A 17101-nucleotide genomic window follows, 5' to 3' on the forward strand; every position below is an offset into this window, starting at 1 on the left:
CATCACCAAGTCCCGAGCTCGCTCAAACTCATGTCCAACGAGTTGGTGATGCTATCCAACCATCTCATCCTCTGTCATCCCCTTATCCTCCTGTCTTCAATCTTTCCCATCATCAGGGACTTTTCCAATGAGTCAGTTCTTCACATCAGGTAGCCAAATTATTGGAGCCTCAGCTTCAGCATCAGCCCTTCCAATGAACATTCAGGACTGATTTCCTTTAGGATTGACTGGTTGGATCTCCTTGCAGTCCAAGGGACCCTCAAGAGTCTTCTCCAACACCACAGTTCAGAAGCATCAATTCTTCAGTGCTCAGCTTTCTTTATAGGCCAACTCTCACATCCATACCTGACTACTGGAAAAACCATAGCTTTGACTAGGCGGACCTTTGTTGGCAATGTCTCTGCTTTTTAATATACTGTCTAGGTTGGTCATAGCTTTTCTTCCAAGGAGAAAGAGTCTTTTAATTTCATGGCTGTAGTCACCATCCACAGTGATTTTGGAGCCCAAGAAAATAAAGTCTGTCACTGTTTCCGTTGTTTCCCCATTTGTTTGCCATGAAGTGATGGGACAGGATGCCATGATCTTACTTTATAAATGTTGAGTTTTAAGCCAGCTTTTTCACTCTCCTCTTTCACTTTCATCAAGAGGGTCTTCAACTCCTCTTCAGTTTCTGCCATAAGGATGTTGTCATCTGTATATCTGAACTTACTGATATTTATCCCAGCAATCTTGATTCCAGCTTGTGCTTAATCCAGCATGGCATTTTACATGATGTTCTCTGTATATAAGTTAAGTAAGCAGGGTGACAATGTACAGCCTTGACGTACTCCTTCCCCAATTTGGAACCAGTCCATTGTTCCATGTCCGGTTCTAACTGTTGTTTCTTGGCCTGCATGCAGATTTCTAAGGAGGCAGGTAAGGTGGTCTGGTAGTCCCACCTATTTAAGAATTTTCCACAGTTTGTTGTGATCCACACAGTCAAAGGCTTTGGCGTAGTCAACAAAGCCGAGGTAGGTATTTTTCTGGAAATCTCTTCCTTTTCTATCATCCAACAGATGTTGGCAATTTGATCTCTGGTTCCTCTGCTTTTTCTAAATACAGCCTGAACATCTGGAAGTTCTCAGTTCACGTGCTGTTGAAGCCTTGCTTGGAGAATTTTGAGCATTAGTTTGCTAGCGTGTGAGATGAGTTCAATTGTGCCATAGTCTGAACATTCTTTGGCATGGGCGTTCTTTGGGATTGGAATGAAAACTGACCTTTTCCAGTCCTGTGGCCACTGCTGAGTGTTCCAAATCTGCTGGCATATTGAGTGCAACAGTTTAACAGCATCATCTTTTAGGACTTAAAATAAGCTCAGCTGGAATTCCATCACCTCCACTAGCTTTGTTCATACCGATGCTTCCTAAGGCCCACTTGACTTCACACTCCAGGAAGTCTGACTCTAGGTGAGTGATCACACCATCGTGGTTATCTGGGTCATTGAGATCTTTTTTTTATAGTTCTGTGTCTTCTAGCCACCTCTTCTTAATATCTTCTGCCTCTGTTAGGTCCATACTGGTTTTGTCCTTAGTTGTGTCCATCTGTGCATGAAGTTTTCCCTTGGTATCTCTAATTTTCTTGAAGAGATCCCCAGTCTTTGCCATTCTATTTTTTCGTCTATTTCTTTACAATGATCACTGAGGAATGCTTTCTTATCTCTCCTTTCTATTCTTTGGAACTCTCCATTCAGATGGGTGTATCTTTCCTTTTCTAAAAAGTCAGATGTTTATTACTAATGCCACTAATAAACATCTTACTCTATCACAATCAGCTTAAAATTTATCTAATCCTAATGATATATACAAGGATTACTCCTATATCGCTCTATTCCATTTTCCCCCTTTTCCTCACATTGTCACAAATACTAGATCTATAAAGGGTACATCCCATTAATACACTCCTATCATTATTATATTACTATAATGTTATATCTATGAAAAGCTGATATAGGCAGGATATCAGGTATATGTTTACAAGTTCTGTGATATTAAACTTCTTTGTCATGATTTCGGATACTTTGCATATGTTCGTGTGGATCTGACACCATCCTGTCTTGTTTCCTTCCCTAATACAGCTTTGCTCCCAACCACCTCCTTTGTGCTGTTACTGCAAATATATTACATTCCATATGTTATTTGCCCAACAAAAATTGGGCTTCTCTGGTGGCTCAGACAGTAAAGAATCTGCCTGCAATGCAGGAGACTAGGTTCAATCCCTCAGTCAGGAAGATCCCCTGGAGAAGGGAATGGCTAACCACTTCAGTGTTCTTGCCTGGAGAATCCCATGGACAGAGGAGCCTGGGGGGCTACGGTAATGGGGTCGCCAAGAGTCAGACACGATTGAGCAACTATCTCTTTCACAATAATTTATGTGGTATTGTTTTAGACAGTTGCTTTTTAAATACAGGAAGGAGTGAAATGTGTATCCATAAAGTATTTTCGTTCATATAATTACCTTTACCTGTGCTCTTTGCTTTTTCACATGGATTCTGATTAACATCTGAATTCACTTATTGCAGCCTGAAGAATTTCCTTTAGTTTTCCTTGCCAGCCAGCTCTACCAACAAATTCCCTGATTTTTTTTTTTAATTTGAGAATGCCTTTATTTCGCTTTAATTTCTGTTTTTAAAACTACTATATTCTGGTATGTGTAACATGTAAAAAGCTGTGTACACTCTGTGAAATCATCACCAGATTCAACACGCAAAACTCATCTGTATTTCTATACAAGTGGTGAATACTCCCAATAAGTAAGAAAATTCCAGTTATAATTGAATAACAAGAGCAATATACTTAGGAGTTAATTTAACCAAGAAGGTGTAAGATTTGTACACTGAAAATGACAAAACACAGTTGAAAGAAATAAATGAAAATTTAAACAAATGGTCGCTGACTATCAATGGGCACTAGAGTTTCCCCTAGAAATTTGCTGTCATGTACACACATCTCTGAACATGTAGGAATATTTCCCTAAGGCACATTCACAGCAGTGAGATTGCTGGATCAAAGACTTCCTTGGCTAAACACACATCTGTGGAATACTTACTATGTGCATGTGCCTGACGCTGTTCTAAACGCCAAGGAGGCATCAAAATAGGACTAACACATGTCCCTCTTTCATGAAGGCAAATGCTGCTGAGGGTGAGGGCAGGATGGAATGTGAATTCTGATGGGAGCTGCCACAGACCCCTGCAAAGGTGTTTTACCAGTTCACACTGGCCTCAGTGGGGCAGGGGAGTGCATGTGCCTTTACTGGCATCTTGGCACCATTTGTAGGGTGGGAGGTCTAGGCAGGAGGCTGGACTCCTTATGTCCAGCTCCCTAGAAGAGTGTCAAGTCCACAACTAGGAATGATCCATGTAGGGATTTCAGGGGACGTGAACACCCTAGGTGTCCATACCCTTGGTTGTGACATCACAAAGTGTATTTGTCAAAGCATGGGAGGTCTCTGACCCTTTGGTGGCTCTGCACCCTGAGTGTGCCATCTCTGACCTGGAGATAAGTCTGTGAGCCAGGGATTGAGGGTGCTGAAACCTTGAGGGTTTTACTATATCTTGGGCTGTGAACTTTGGGGTTTGTAGGATGCGGGGTACCATGGTCTGAGGTCTCTTTGTGGTGGCTGCATGGAACATCGTGAAAGAGCTGTATGCATTCACCATACCAGTGCTCTGTGCGGTTGGTGTGATTGTGTCCTATGGTGTGAGCTGTGTGATTGCGACTTCTGTGTCCAGGGTGTGAGGTCTCTGTGCTGTTGGGTTTCTCCATGGCAGCTTATGAAGTTGTTAAAATGCATGTCAGCCTGTATTCAAATTTCATCTCAGCCGATTTCATGTGTCTTGCCTCACTTATCAAGTCTCTAGGCGTTTCAGTTTGGTGTATTGTTTGGTGTTGGGTGTTCAGTGCAGTGAGGTCTGCTAGCTGCTCTAACCTTGGTCCATATCTGGTCGAGTGTATCATCGAAATTTGGGTTTTGTGACCCATAGTGTGAAGTCCCTGGGGTATGTGTGAGTCTGGATCCAGGCTCTGATGCTGCACAGCTGGCGGGAGACCAGGGTCCCAGAGGGAGGTTGCTCTGTCTTTGGTCCGGTGCTGCAGGGACTGAAACCCTGAGCCACTTGGGCATTTATGTCTCGATTGAGATACTTTGTCACTTGCCAGGCTTCAGACATGAGGTGTTTGTGACCTCCTGATGTCTCCATCTGACAGCTGTCTATAAAGAAAGTGAGAGGTTGATTGATCTGAGTTGACTGTGAACTCATCCACTGCGGCTTCCATCAACCAGGCTTCCTTGTCTAGACCATTGAGGTATGGGGTTACCTTCCTTGAGGCCCTCCGTGGGGGCCAGTTTCTTGCTATTGTTTTGAAGGTCTCCCTCAGTCACAGTGGTGGAAATGCCATTGTGGAGGACAAGTTTTTTTCTGTGACTGACAAAATGCAGCAGGGACACCCTGCTCTTTTCTAATATATCCTCTGTGTAATCCAAAGCTTCCCCCATCTCCATCTTCACTTATTCCCAAACCTGCAGAACATCATCACCTCCACCACAAAGCTGTCAGCCAGGAGCACCACTGTACACCCAGCCCTGGGAAACCTTCCTTGTCATGGACATGTCTGTTTTCCCCAAACCTGCCTCTGCTTCTGAGCCCTGCTCTCTGGTGCGGCCCCTCAGCTCAGCTGTCTGGTGGCCTGAAGTCTGGGGAAGCCTTCCAACCTGAGAAGGGCAGGGGAACTGGAGGTCACACCCCAAGGGGAAAATCAAAGGTTGTTGCTGAAAGAAAAGACGCCGGGATTCTTGGCCTCTGGGGTAGAAGAATTCAATCTGGGGCCAGAGACGAGGCTTGATCGCTCAGAGCTTTTGTGTAATAAAATTTTATTAAAGTATCAAGGAGATAGAGAAAGCTTCTGACATAGGCATCAGAAGGGGGCAGAAGAGTACCCCCCTCCCCCCGCCTGCTACTCTTCAGCTGGATGTTATATAGTCACTAGCAGTCTGTTAATGAAAGAAAGGAATGTCTGAAAACTCAGAATGGCACCAGGCCCCTCACTCATAAGATGCATTTTGGGATAATCTTGGCACCAGGCGATTCATCCCGGGCCATAAAATGAGTAACTTGAATCTTGAAGAAGGGCAGATTACCATACAAATAGTTTTGTTTACATAGATTAGGGGAACAATATCTGAGTATAACATGTTGGTTTGTCAAGTAGGTTCGGAGCCAAGAGGCGGAACCCTGACTTGAAGACAGAGTCTGGGGTAAATGCATAGAACATTAGCATAGTTTAAGACAAACATTTCCATAAGAAAAAGGCATTGGTTAACTCAAAGTTTGAGAATAGTTAACTTCAGATGAAACCAGGTGTCATTATGGCAACAAAGTATTTTAAGAGAAACCTGCTTTTAAATTTGTATAGAGAAGAAAAAAATATCGCTAGTTTATTTCCTCCTGCCTCTTAAGAGAGGTAAAAATGTCTGGTACTTGCAGGCTATTTCCTCCGTTTGGAGACCTCTGGCCTTCCTGCCTGTTACCCTATCAAAAATGACAAGGCCATTCTAACTTTTCCCAACATTTCCTGTCATTCCAAAATGTAAACAGATGCCTGTTAGCCTCTCCTTTGCAAAAGTAATTGAAGTCTTCCTGCAGTTGTGGGTCAGGCAGGAGTGCATTGAACACACTGGGAGCCAGTCCCCTGAATGTTGGGGTGGTGGTGGGGGGCGGTGCATGGGTGATCAGTCCTGTCTGATTCTTTGTGACACCATGATCTGTAGCCTGCTGGGCTCTTCTGTCCATGGGGTTTTCCAGGCGAGAATACAGAAGTGGGTTACCATTTCCTCTCCCTGGGGATCTTCTCAACCTAAGCCCTGTCCTCCTGTCTGCTACATTGACAGGCAAGTTATTTACTGCTCTGCCACCTGGGAAGCCCTTGTTGGGCTGTGGGCAAGGAGGGGGGTTGTGGAAAACTTTCTGTTGTTTTTTGAAATAGAAAGCTCGACAAGTGAGAATAAGAAAAGAGGAAAAAGAACTACCACACCTGCTGAAAGTGAAAGTCACTCAGTCATGTCCGACTCTTTGCAAACCCATGGTCTATACAGTCCATATACAGTCTGTGATCTGTACATTCCATGGAATTCTCCAGTCCAGAACACTGGAGTGGGTAGCCTTTCCTTCTCCAGTGGATCTTCCCAACCCAGGGATCGAACCCAGGTCTCCCGCATGGCAGGAGCATCCTTAACAGGTGAGCCAAAAGGGAAGGCCAAGAATACTGGAGTGGGTAGCCTATCCTTTCTCCAGTGGATCTGTCCGACCCAGCATCGAACCAGGGTGTCCAGCACTGCAGGTGGATTCTTTACCAGCTGAGTTATCAGGGACTTAAACATTTTACATTGTTGCTGTTCAGAAACTCAGTGGTGTCTGACTCGTTACAACCTCATGTACGGCAGCACGCCAGGCTTCCCTGTCCTTCACTATATCCTGGAGTTTGCTCAGTTTGCTCAAAGGCCTGTCCATTGAGGCAATGATGCCATCCAACCATCTTATCCTCTGTTGCCTGCTTCTCCTCCTGCCCTCAATCTTCCACAGCATCAGGGGCTTTTCCATTGAGTCCACACTTCGCATCAAGTAGCCAAAGTTTTGGAGCTTCAGCTTTTGCATCAGTCCTTCCAATGAATATCCAAGACTGATTTCCTTCAGGATTGACTGGTTTCATCTCCAAGTCCAAGTCCAAGGGACTCTCAAGAGTCATCTCCAACACCACAGTTCAAAAGCATCAATTCTTCAGCGCTCAGCTTTCTTTATTGGAGAAGGCAATGGCACCCCACTCCAGTACTCTTGCCTGGAAAATCCCATGGACCGAGGAGCCTGGTGGGCTGCAGTCCATAGGGTCGCTGGGAGTCAGACACGACCGAGCAACTTCACTTTCACGCATTGGAGAAGGAAATGGCAACCCACTCCAGTGTTCTTGCCTGGAGAATCCCAGGGACTGTGGAGCCTGGTGGGCTGCCTAAAGTGCCACTTATCTGGCTTGACAGTCAGCCAGCTGATTACCTTCAGTTGCTTTAGTCCCATCCCTGCCATGCCCTTTGCAATGCATAACAGCTACTTCTTTAGGACAATATATGGCAGTTAAAAGTCTCTGGATCTCTCTGAAATGCTTAACAGGTTCTTCTGTTGCCCTTTAAACTGTCTTTCTTTCCATATTGCAGCATGAGCGTATAAAGTCAAATAAACATACTTAGAATCAGTGTAGATATTTGCTCGCTGCCCTTTGCTTAACTCCAGAGCTCGGGTCAGAGACACAGGTTCTGCTAACTGAGCACTGGTTCCCTGAGGGAGAGATTTTGCCTCTAAAACCTGTTCAGCAGTCACCATGGCGTAACCTGCTTTACGACCAGCATCAGGGTCTTTTCCTGTGAGTCGGCTCTTGCCATCAGGTGGCCAAAGTGTTGGAGCTTCGGCTTCAGCATCAGTCCTTCCGGTGAATATTCACAGTTGGTTTCCTTTAGGATTGGCTGTTTTGATATCCTTGCTGTCCGAGGGATTCTCAAATGTCTTCTCTAGCACCACAAACCGAAAGCGTCAATTCTTTGTCACTCAGCCTTCTTAATGATCGAACTCACACATCTGTACACGACTACTGAAAAAGCCATAGTTTGTCAGCACAGGGATGTCTCTGCTTTATACTATGCTGTCTAGGTTTGACATAGGCTTCCCTGGTGGCTCAGCGGTAAAGAATTCTCCTGCATGGGTGTACCTATGACTGATTCTTGCTGATGTTTGACAGAAAACAACAAAATTCTGTAAAGCAATTATCCTTCAATTAAAAAATAAATAAAGTGGCAAAAGAAAGAGAATCACCCTGCAATGCACGGGATGCAGGAGACATGGGTTTCACCCCTGGGTTGGGAAGATCCCCTGCCATGCCCCATGGGCAGAGGGCATGGCAACCCACTAAAGTATTCTCCCCTGGAGAATCCCATGGAAAGAGGCACCTGGCAGGCTACGGTCCATGGGTTCATAGTCAGACCCAACCGAAGCAATGAGCATGCATGCATACTAGCTTTGTCATAGCTGTTCTTCCAAGGATCAAGTGTTTTAATTTCATGGCAGCAATCACCATCCACAGTGATTTTGGAGCCCCCCAAATTAAATCTGTCACTGCATCCACTTCCCCCCTTCTATTTTCCGTGAAATGATAAGACTGGATGGCATAATCTTATATTTTTGAATGTTGAGTTTTAAGTCAGCCTTTCCACTCTCCTCTTTCACCCGCATCAAGAGGTTCTTTAGTTCCTCTTCAGTTTCTGCCATTAGAGTGGTATGATCTGCACATCTGAGCTTGTTGATATTTCTGCCAGCAATCTTGATTCCAGCTTGTGAGTCATCCAGCCCAGCATTTCCCATGATGTGCTCTGCGTGTAAGTTGAATAAGCAGAGTGACAATATACAACCTTGTCCTACTCCTTTCCCAATGTTGAACCAGTGTATTGTTCCATGTCTTATTCTAACTGTAGCGTCTTAGCCCTCATACAGGTTTCTCAGGAAACAGGTCAGCTAGTCTGGTACTCCCATCTCTAAGAATTTTACAGTTTGTTGTGATCCATGAAGTCAGAGGCCTTGAGGTAGTCTAGTCAATGAAGCAGAGGTAGGTGTGTCTCTGGAATTCCCTTGCTTTCTCCATGATCTAAGGAATGTTGCAATTTGATCTCTTGTTTCTCTGCCTCTTCAAAATCAACTTGTATATCTGGAAGTTCTCATCCCATATACCGTTGAAGCCTAGCTTGAAGGAGTTTACTAACCAGGAGGCTTCAGAAATATGGGACAATCTAAGCTTAAGAAATTGAAGGGTGTGAATGAAGCTCGATAAGGGAGAAAAGAGGAGGATTCTCTGCTTCCCATGTTGTTAGCAAGCTGGGCAAGGGCTAGACCATACCTTCAAGTTCTTGTGTAGGACAGTAGCCTTTATCTAGAAAGTCATAAACAGTTTTGCAATTGTAAGAGACACCCTGAGTGGATGTGAGAGACCATTAGAAGGGGGTTGACAGTTAAACAGAGGGAGGCTTCGGACTACAACAGATGTGGGGGACTTGGCAAAAAGTAGACGCATTAGACATTTTCGAAGTAAAAGGGACAGAACTCAGCAAGAATATGGACTTGAGCTGAAGGAGAGGGAATTGTAAACATGGTTAAGACCAAGTTTCTGTGTCCTGTCATAAGAGTGCAAAGGTGGCATGGGGAATCCTGGAAGTTGGCCAGGTCTGGGAAGAATTGCAAATAAGATTTTTATGTTTATGAGCTCCTGATCTAGATGGATATGATAACCAACATTTAAATATGTAAAAGTTCCTTTTCCTCTAACAAAAGTGAGGAGTATTGAGATATAATTTATATACAATAGAAGTCAACACTTTAAAGCATTACCGTTTGTTGAGTTTTGACATATGCATACTATCATGTAAATGCTACCACAATAAAAATGCAGAAAACGTCCCATTGGTTTGAAAATGCTCCCTTGGGCTATTTGCATTCAGACTCCTTCCTCCACTCCTATACACTGGCAACCACAGATACATTTCTGTGCCTATAGTTGTGCCTTTTCCAGAAATCCACTGAAATGAAATCATATAATACACAGCTTTCTGTGTCTGACATCTCTCATTGGCACAGCTGAGATGCATCCTTGCTGTTACATGCATTAGTAGTTCCTTTGTAAATGACTGTGTAGTGTTCTTTTGTACGAGTATACTCTTGTTCTTCTTTCATCTATATACCAGTTTTTGAATAGTTGGGCTGTTTCTAGTTTCTGTTTCTAGTATTAGGAGTACATGAGTAGAATATTTGAGTAAAAGTCCTTGTGTGAACTTGTTTTCCTTTCTCTTGGGTAAAATTAAAACTCCTAGTAAGTACAAAAATTCCCGCTGTAATAGAATAAGAAGAATGTGCTAGTGGAGAAGAGTGAAGAAATGGCTACAGAAGGAACGAAAAGGCTAAGCCAAAGTGGAAACAACACCCAGTTGTGGATGTGTCTGCTGGTGAAAGTAAAGTCTGATGCTAAAAGAACAATATTGTACAGGAACCAGAGATATATTCAGAGAAATGAGTTACCAGTTCAGAGACTTAAATGTGCAGTGCTCCAAGCAAAAACAATGGAAACAGAGGTATGTATTTATGTATTTATTCCATGGAAGTGAGTAAAGCCATTGCAAGCATGATGAAAATCCCAGAAGCAGAGAAGGAAATGGTTCATCAAAGCATGTATAAAAATAGGTGTTAAAAATCTTAATATCTATTTCTGTCATGAGTGTCTTCCCGAGACACATTCTCCACTAAGGGTAACCTGGGACTACCTATCACCACAGTTTGTGGATGCATAAGAAAGACTGCCCTGGAAGGAAAAAAATACAGTCTTTAACCCCTTTTCTCATCCTCCAGAGACCCTGTGGTTCCAAGACTCTACCTTAGTGGCGGGAAATCCTCAGCCTGCACTGCACACGCCAAACTCAGGGAGCATGCTCAGTGTGTGCGCACACCCTTTGCTGTGCACGCGCCTTGGTGCGCATCCGCCTTCCTGAGCGCATTCTGTGAGGAGCGTTGGGCCTGAGACAGGTGTGTTTATTCAGTCCCGGTTCTTTCTCACTACTTGAGACTCGCCAGGTAGGTTTACAGATCTGTCCTGTCTGGAGTTTAAGTGTGCATGCGTGTGAGGGGGAGCCAGTGAGTTTTGGGCGGGTCGGGCAGTGCCATGTGGGGCCTTTGAGGAGGAAGGCCCTCGAGGTCGTCATCTTTCTCCTCACAGGTGTTGCGATGCCATACTTCTTGTCTTGGTGGCGGGAAAGGAAGGGCGGTGGGCAGAGGAGAGCAGGGGGTCAGATGACAGTGGGGGGAGACTTGGGGGTGCTGTTTGAGATATCTGGCTCATGGGGGCCCTGGAACTGACGACAGAGCACAGAATCTGGGGCCCGCAGTGGGACCTGGGCAGCGGGCGGGGTGGGCAATTAAGGAAAGGCCTAGAAACCGGACCACGGTGGGGTTGTGACCGTATCGCGAGGTTTGCGTTAAGGTGCCAAGAGAGAAGTGGACCGGTTTCTCTGTATGCAGACTCACCTCAGCCACAGACGCTGAGAAAATCGCCATAGACAGGCTGTAAAGACTGAGCCTTTCTTCCCGTTCCAACCGATTTCCAAGAGAGTTGGGGAAAATAGGTCCGGTGAATAAGAGTGTGACAAAAGCAATAGTCCTGAATTTTTAAATTCCTAGCAGCATTTCACTAAATATCTACATGATGGAGAATTCTGTTGTGAAATCAAACTTCCTCACAAAAATTCTGTCTTCCTGTGTACCTTAAGGTGATTTCTCTGCCGTCTTAGCCAAGACACAAGTGGCTTTGCAAGAAACCGTCTTTGGTGTAATTGGAACGCATGTACACTCATACTTAACCCGAGTTTTGTTTTGAAATCATTTTCACATTTTTAAAAATAGTAAGTCAACATATGGTCATAAAAGTGACAAATATAGCTGTACTCTTAAATACATTTTCTAAATCACAATATTCTACTTTTGGGAAGAAATATGAGTGAGAAAGTAGCATCAACATTGAGACCTATAGATCAAGATTCCTCCGAGGTGGATGAACCTGTGGTTGTGAGTACTTTACCATTTGTTGTATTCTCTTAGCACAAATTTACTTTTGAGAAATGATGTTAAGTAATACAGATGCAGTGATAACGTTAGGTCTTCCATGCTGATAAAGGGTGACAGTTTGTCTTAGGAAGGAACATTGATCCAGATGTCTTACAGTCTGGTGTTGCCTAGATGAGTATACTGTTAAATGCCCTTGAAATGTGCCCAGTGACTCCCTCCTCCTGCTTATTATCAACAGATTGCATGCTTCCATCCCAACATAGATTTAAATAGCTCCAGGAGTCTTTCTGGGTAACTCTTATGGGAGCAAACTCTTCTCTGTGGGAAAAAGTAACTTAATTAAAAGTAAGTACATAGAATTGGGCTGGGAAAAGTTAGGTTTACTTATGATTAGATATATCTGTGTATTATGTATATTTATGCTGTTAGATGTATTAACAACAAAAGGTTTTTATTTGCATGCACACTCTACTAGGACCAGCAGCCCAGTGTTGAGCAACCTCAACAAGAGGAACCGCCAGCTGAGATTCAGGATATCACAGCTGGAAAGGAGGAAGTAAATGGAGAGGATCCAATGAATCATTATGAAGAGAAGGAGAAGGATGCGTCTGGAGGTAAAGTGTATGTGTGCATCATGACTTAAGACATAACCAGCAAGGGGAGGAAAGGAAACATTAGAAAAGGACTTCAGACAGTTCCTGAAAAACTGAGGAGAGTATAGTTTGCAGGTTAGTGTGGTTGCTCGAATTTTCCCTTGTTTTCAAGACAAAGAGAAGGGGGCAACTAAGGTGTCTTAGGACAACCCTGGGAAAGGAAAATGGTAATAGCGTTCGGAAAATTCTGCTTTCCTTTTTCTCCAGCAAAACATTCCTGGAATAATGCTCCTGAGGTTCTTATTCATCACATTTTTACCATACTAGCCTAAGGCTTTTAATTCATAATACTGAGGGAATCAATATTATCATTCCGTTGTTTATACTGTATGCTTTACAGCTGAATTGATACATTTTTTTTCTTTTTAAAGATTCTGACCTGGAAACTGATCTCCAGGAATTGGCTGAGGCAAAGACTGGGGGCAAAGGTGGAGATGGTCCTGATGTCCAGGAGGAGCTTGCATCAAATACAGAGCCTGTTGAAATGCCAGAAGCAGGTATGTCATCCATTCAGAAAGTAATTTATGTGGTTTCTGTTTTTCAGAATATTATATAGAGGGAACATTACTATTATTTTAATAACAGAGTTCACATATTTTTTGAAAGATAGTTCAGACCCCAGATGCCTGAGTGCTTGACTTACAGACTTTCAAATAAAGAAACAGACAGGATCAAAGCCATATCGAATTGAAAATAGAAACCATTTTCTTCTCTTGAGTAGAAGTACTTTAAGCAACAGCTAATAATTTTCAGGTTCTTTTATAATTTGTGCTTGTAACAAATATGTAATGCATTTGTAATAAATATCAGTTTATATGAAATATGCTCAGGCATTCAACTGGTTCTAGTACCAGCTTTAACATAATGCGTGTGATTCTGCAAAATCCCTTAACTTCTAAACTCAACTTTACTCATATAAGTTGTGAATTCAGAACAAGTATACTAAAATGCTAATTTTCCAATGCTAATTTTTGCATTCTCTGGTTCTCTTTGATGGAATGCATACAAGAATTCTGTTTTTCGTGATTTATTTATCATAAAATAGCATCTTGAGTCAAATTATAACAGGGGAATTGAGATTTCATTTTCTGATGGGGAACACATGTACACCTGTGGCTGATTCATGTCGATGTATGGCAAAAACCACCACAGTATTGTAAAGTAATTAGCCTCCAATTTAAATAAATATATAAACTTTTTTAAAAAAGAAAATGAGCCAATATTCTGCTTGAGTTTGTGAAATTCTCTCAAATTCTGAATTCTCTAGCTCTTAAAAAGTTGCATTTTAAATCCTTTCCCCAATGAAGCATGAAATGACTGAACAATGAAATGGCAAAAGATAGTCTAGTTTCCTGTGTCTGTGGCTGATGAAGTTGAGAGAGTGCATGTAGTCAGTGATGTTCAAGGCAGGTGTGAGTAAGATACACATGCTATGCACACTACCTGCCCCCACGTTTGGTCTGAGTTTTGGGGGGATTTTTGCTTATTTTAATTGGAGGATAATTACTTTGCAATGCTATGATGGTTTTTGATGGTGGTATTTGCCATACATCCCACTCGTAAAGAACTGTCAGTCTTAAAGAACTAATAAAAATCTGAGCCTCATGCTATAATCATCTCTAACCATATCAAATATGTTATTTTTGCTCTTTGATACATCCGTTTAAAAAGTTTTGAAGTTCAAAGTCTGTAACTCTAGTTCTTCCTGCATAATCAACTTAGTGTCCTTCACATACGTGTTTTCCAAATTGCTGACAATGAATTGCATGGTTCTGATTTTAAAGGAAGAACTTCATGGTTAGGGAAGAATTTACTGTGTATTAGCCTTCTAAATATTTTCACTTTACATTTTTGTTCCATTCCATTAGAACATTTAGATGAAAATACCACTTCCAGTCTACTTTCAAGTAACTACAGAACATGATTAAAATGTTCTCATAGAAAACTCTTAGCCATAAATATGTGTGGTACTTAAAAAGAACAATAAATAAATTACAAAGCACATACATATAAAATCCTACATACAATATAAAAGGTAAGAAAAAGAGCAACAGAATAAACCTACAGGAAAAAGAAAAAGATACTTAATAAAAGACAGGTATGAATTGTTAGGAAGAGGAAAATAAATTCAACTAATAAATACAGACAATGTGCTAGTTTACGTAATTTTTAACACACATATATACATTTTATATACATTTTTTTAATATTGTTTCTGTTTCACAGAACATTGGACGTAGTGCCCTGTGCGGCATAGTAGGACCTTGTTGTTTATCCATTCTGAGTGTAATAGTTTGTATCTGCCAACCCCAAATTCCCAGTCCATTCCTCTCAGTTTACATAATTGTGAAGAAAATGGACAAAGCCCAAGTACACATAATAGGAAATATGAACAAGACACTAACAGTTAGTATATTACAGAATTAAAACAGTATAATCTGGAACTCAGATATTTTCAGAATATTGATGAAATGGCTAATAGGATAGAAAAACAAACACTGTTTAACATACCCCACGGTAACTAAATAAGTAAACATCACAGATACCGTGGATGAACTTTTGAAATTGGTCAGAGTTGTCTCTCAAAAGCCATTATCATTTAGAAGCAAAGAAAATATCTGCTTTTCCAGATTTTCTTTCTGTCTTCCTACTTGCTTTTCTGTCTCACTCATACACCCTCTTGCTCTCCCTTTTCTTCTCTTCTCTCCTTTTTTTCTTTCTTTTTTTGGTGTGGCTGTGAGAAACAGTCCTATTTCTTCTTCACATTTTGATGTCACCATGTCGCCAGTGATAGTAATGACTTAAAATTAGTGTCACCATATAATGTATTATACCAACTGGAATGCTTTCCAGGGTGAAAAGAAACGTTTAGAATTACATGAGGGCCACAAGTAAAAAGGGGGACAAATGCTGAACCACCTTAAAACAACCGTATCAGGGATAAACTAAAACAAATGAAAACTTCTATACTTTTCCACAGTAGAGAAGAAACAAATGTAATACTGGCCTTTTTATTTACTTCACTTAAGCAGTAACAGAGAGAACAACTGTTTAGCTATCCTATATTCAGAATATTATTTCAAATCAATACATTTAAATGATACTTTTTTGGGATTTTTTGTTTCATTTTTTTGTGCATTTTCTTTTTCTTAGGGTGCTTTTTGTTGTTAGATATTTTACTGAATGTGTACACAGTTTTGCCTTCTACTGAAAACTACCTTCTGATAGGTTCCATTGATTTCATTTGTTCTGAACTCAGTGTCCTTGTTTTCTTGTATAACTAGGAAGAGTAGTGTGTTTTTAAAAATACTGGTAATGTGCCTGAAAAGTCTATAAAGTCTCTGTAGAGGATTAACTGAAGGTAAGCCAAAGGGTCGCCCTTAGTGTTCCTGTTTTAGTCCATTTTACAAAACTACAACTGCAGTGAACTTTGTATACCTCTCCTGTCACTGAAATAAAGTTCTGCTAAGTAACTTTTTAATGTTTATATTATAGGTGAAGGGCAACCATTTGCTTGAAAGAAGATAAACTGAAGCCATCTCTGCTGTTCTTATGCTGTATATTTGACTGTTAATGTTCTGTCAATAAAGCTTCATTTTCTACTTGCACATGTTTTGTTAACTTTATCCCTGGGTATTTAATGTTATTGAAAATTCATGGTTTGCGATTTTTATCGTCTAGTTGAGGATGTATGTAGAGATAGAATGTTTATATATAGACTTTCTGTCCAACAATTCCTCTAAATATGCATATTAATTCCAAAACTTTAGATCTAGATTGTTTTTGCTTTTCAAAATATACTATTATATTTGAGTATCAACAGTTTCTACTGGCTTAAATCTTAAACCTTTCCTCATTTTGCAGCATTGAACAAACCTAGCCAGAACAGTCTTGACTAAAACAGGTGATAATCAGCATTTTTTTCCTGATAGGAAATGAAAAATCTACTCCATTTCAACCTGTTTAAGTTTCTTTTTTGTAGATATACTTTATCAGAGTAAGTTCCATTCTATTCCTAGTTTGCTGTCTTAAATATAGATTAATTTTCATCAAACACTTATATTGCATCAATTGTGATGATGATAGAATTGATTTCCCTCCATTTTTCTATTAATGTGGTGAATTGCATTGGTAACCTTATACATGTAAACCACCCTTGCACTTCTATGGTTAAAAAAAATTTGGTCATAACGTATTCTTTAGGTGTAATCTACATGTTAATACATACAAATACATATATATACCCACACATAAAAAGTCATAAAAGCCTTTGATCTTCTCTTGAATATGTGGGTTTACAAAATGTGCCACCCAAATCTCATATGGTCCCTGATAAAATCATTGACAGGGAAACATTTTTTAAAACTTAATATATTTGTATTGTCCTATAGAGAAATGAAATTCCAAAGCCATTGTTAAAGGTTCTAGGGAGACAGAGAAAAAAAACTGCTGTCAAATTCCATGGCAAATGCCACAGAGTATCTTTCACACACTTCTGACTTGCCTTCCAAGTTTTTTTTTGGGTACAGGGAGAGAGCAGCCACAAACATCTTTTCTTCTCCGTGACATCCTCCATTGGCTTGATAATCACCAGAACTCAGAAGCCCTCCAGCTGTGCGTGTGTGTGTGTGTTAGTCACGCAGTCATGTCCGACTCTTTGCGACCCCACAACCTGTAGCCCGCCAGGCTTCTCTGTCCATGGAATTCTCCAGGCAAGAATACTGGAGTGGATTGTCATTCCCTTCTCTAGAGGATCTTCCCAACCCAGGGATCG

The 17101-nt window shown here is 41.3% G+C and overlaps 1 protein-coding gene across 1 annotated transcript; it reads left to right on the top strand.

Annotated features, from left to right (window-relative positions):
* Positions 1-10984: 10984 nt before the first annotated feature.
* On the top strand, positions 10985-15929 carry LOC139181161 (X antigen family member 5-like). Its single transcript, XM_070784034.1, has 4 exons — positions 10985-11674; positions 12150-12288; positions 12699-12824; positions 15823-15929. The coding sequence occupies exons 1-4, from the start codon at positions 11603-11605 to the stop codon at positions 15843-15845; spliced, it is 360 nt and encodes a 119-aa protein (XP_070640135.1). The 5' UTR covers positions 10985-11602; the 3' UTR covers positions 15846-15929.
* Positions 15930-17101: the final 1172 nt, after the last annotated feature.

Source organism: Bos indicus, chromosome X (assembly GCF_029378745.1).
Source record: "Bos indicus isolate NIAB-ARS_2022 breed Sahiwal x Tharparkar chromosome X, NIAB-ARS_B.indTharparkar_mat_pri_1.0, whole genome shotgun sequence".
Taxonomy (NCBI): Eukaryota; Metazoa; Chordata; class Mammalia; order Artiodactyla; family Bovidae; genus Bos; species Bos indicus.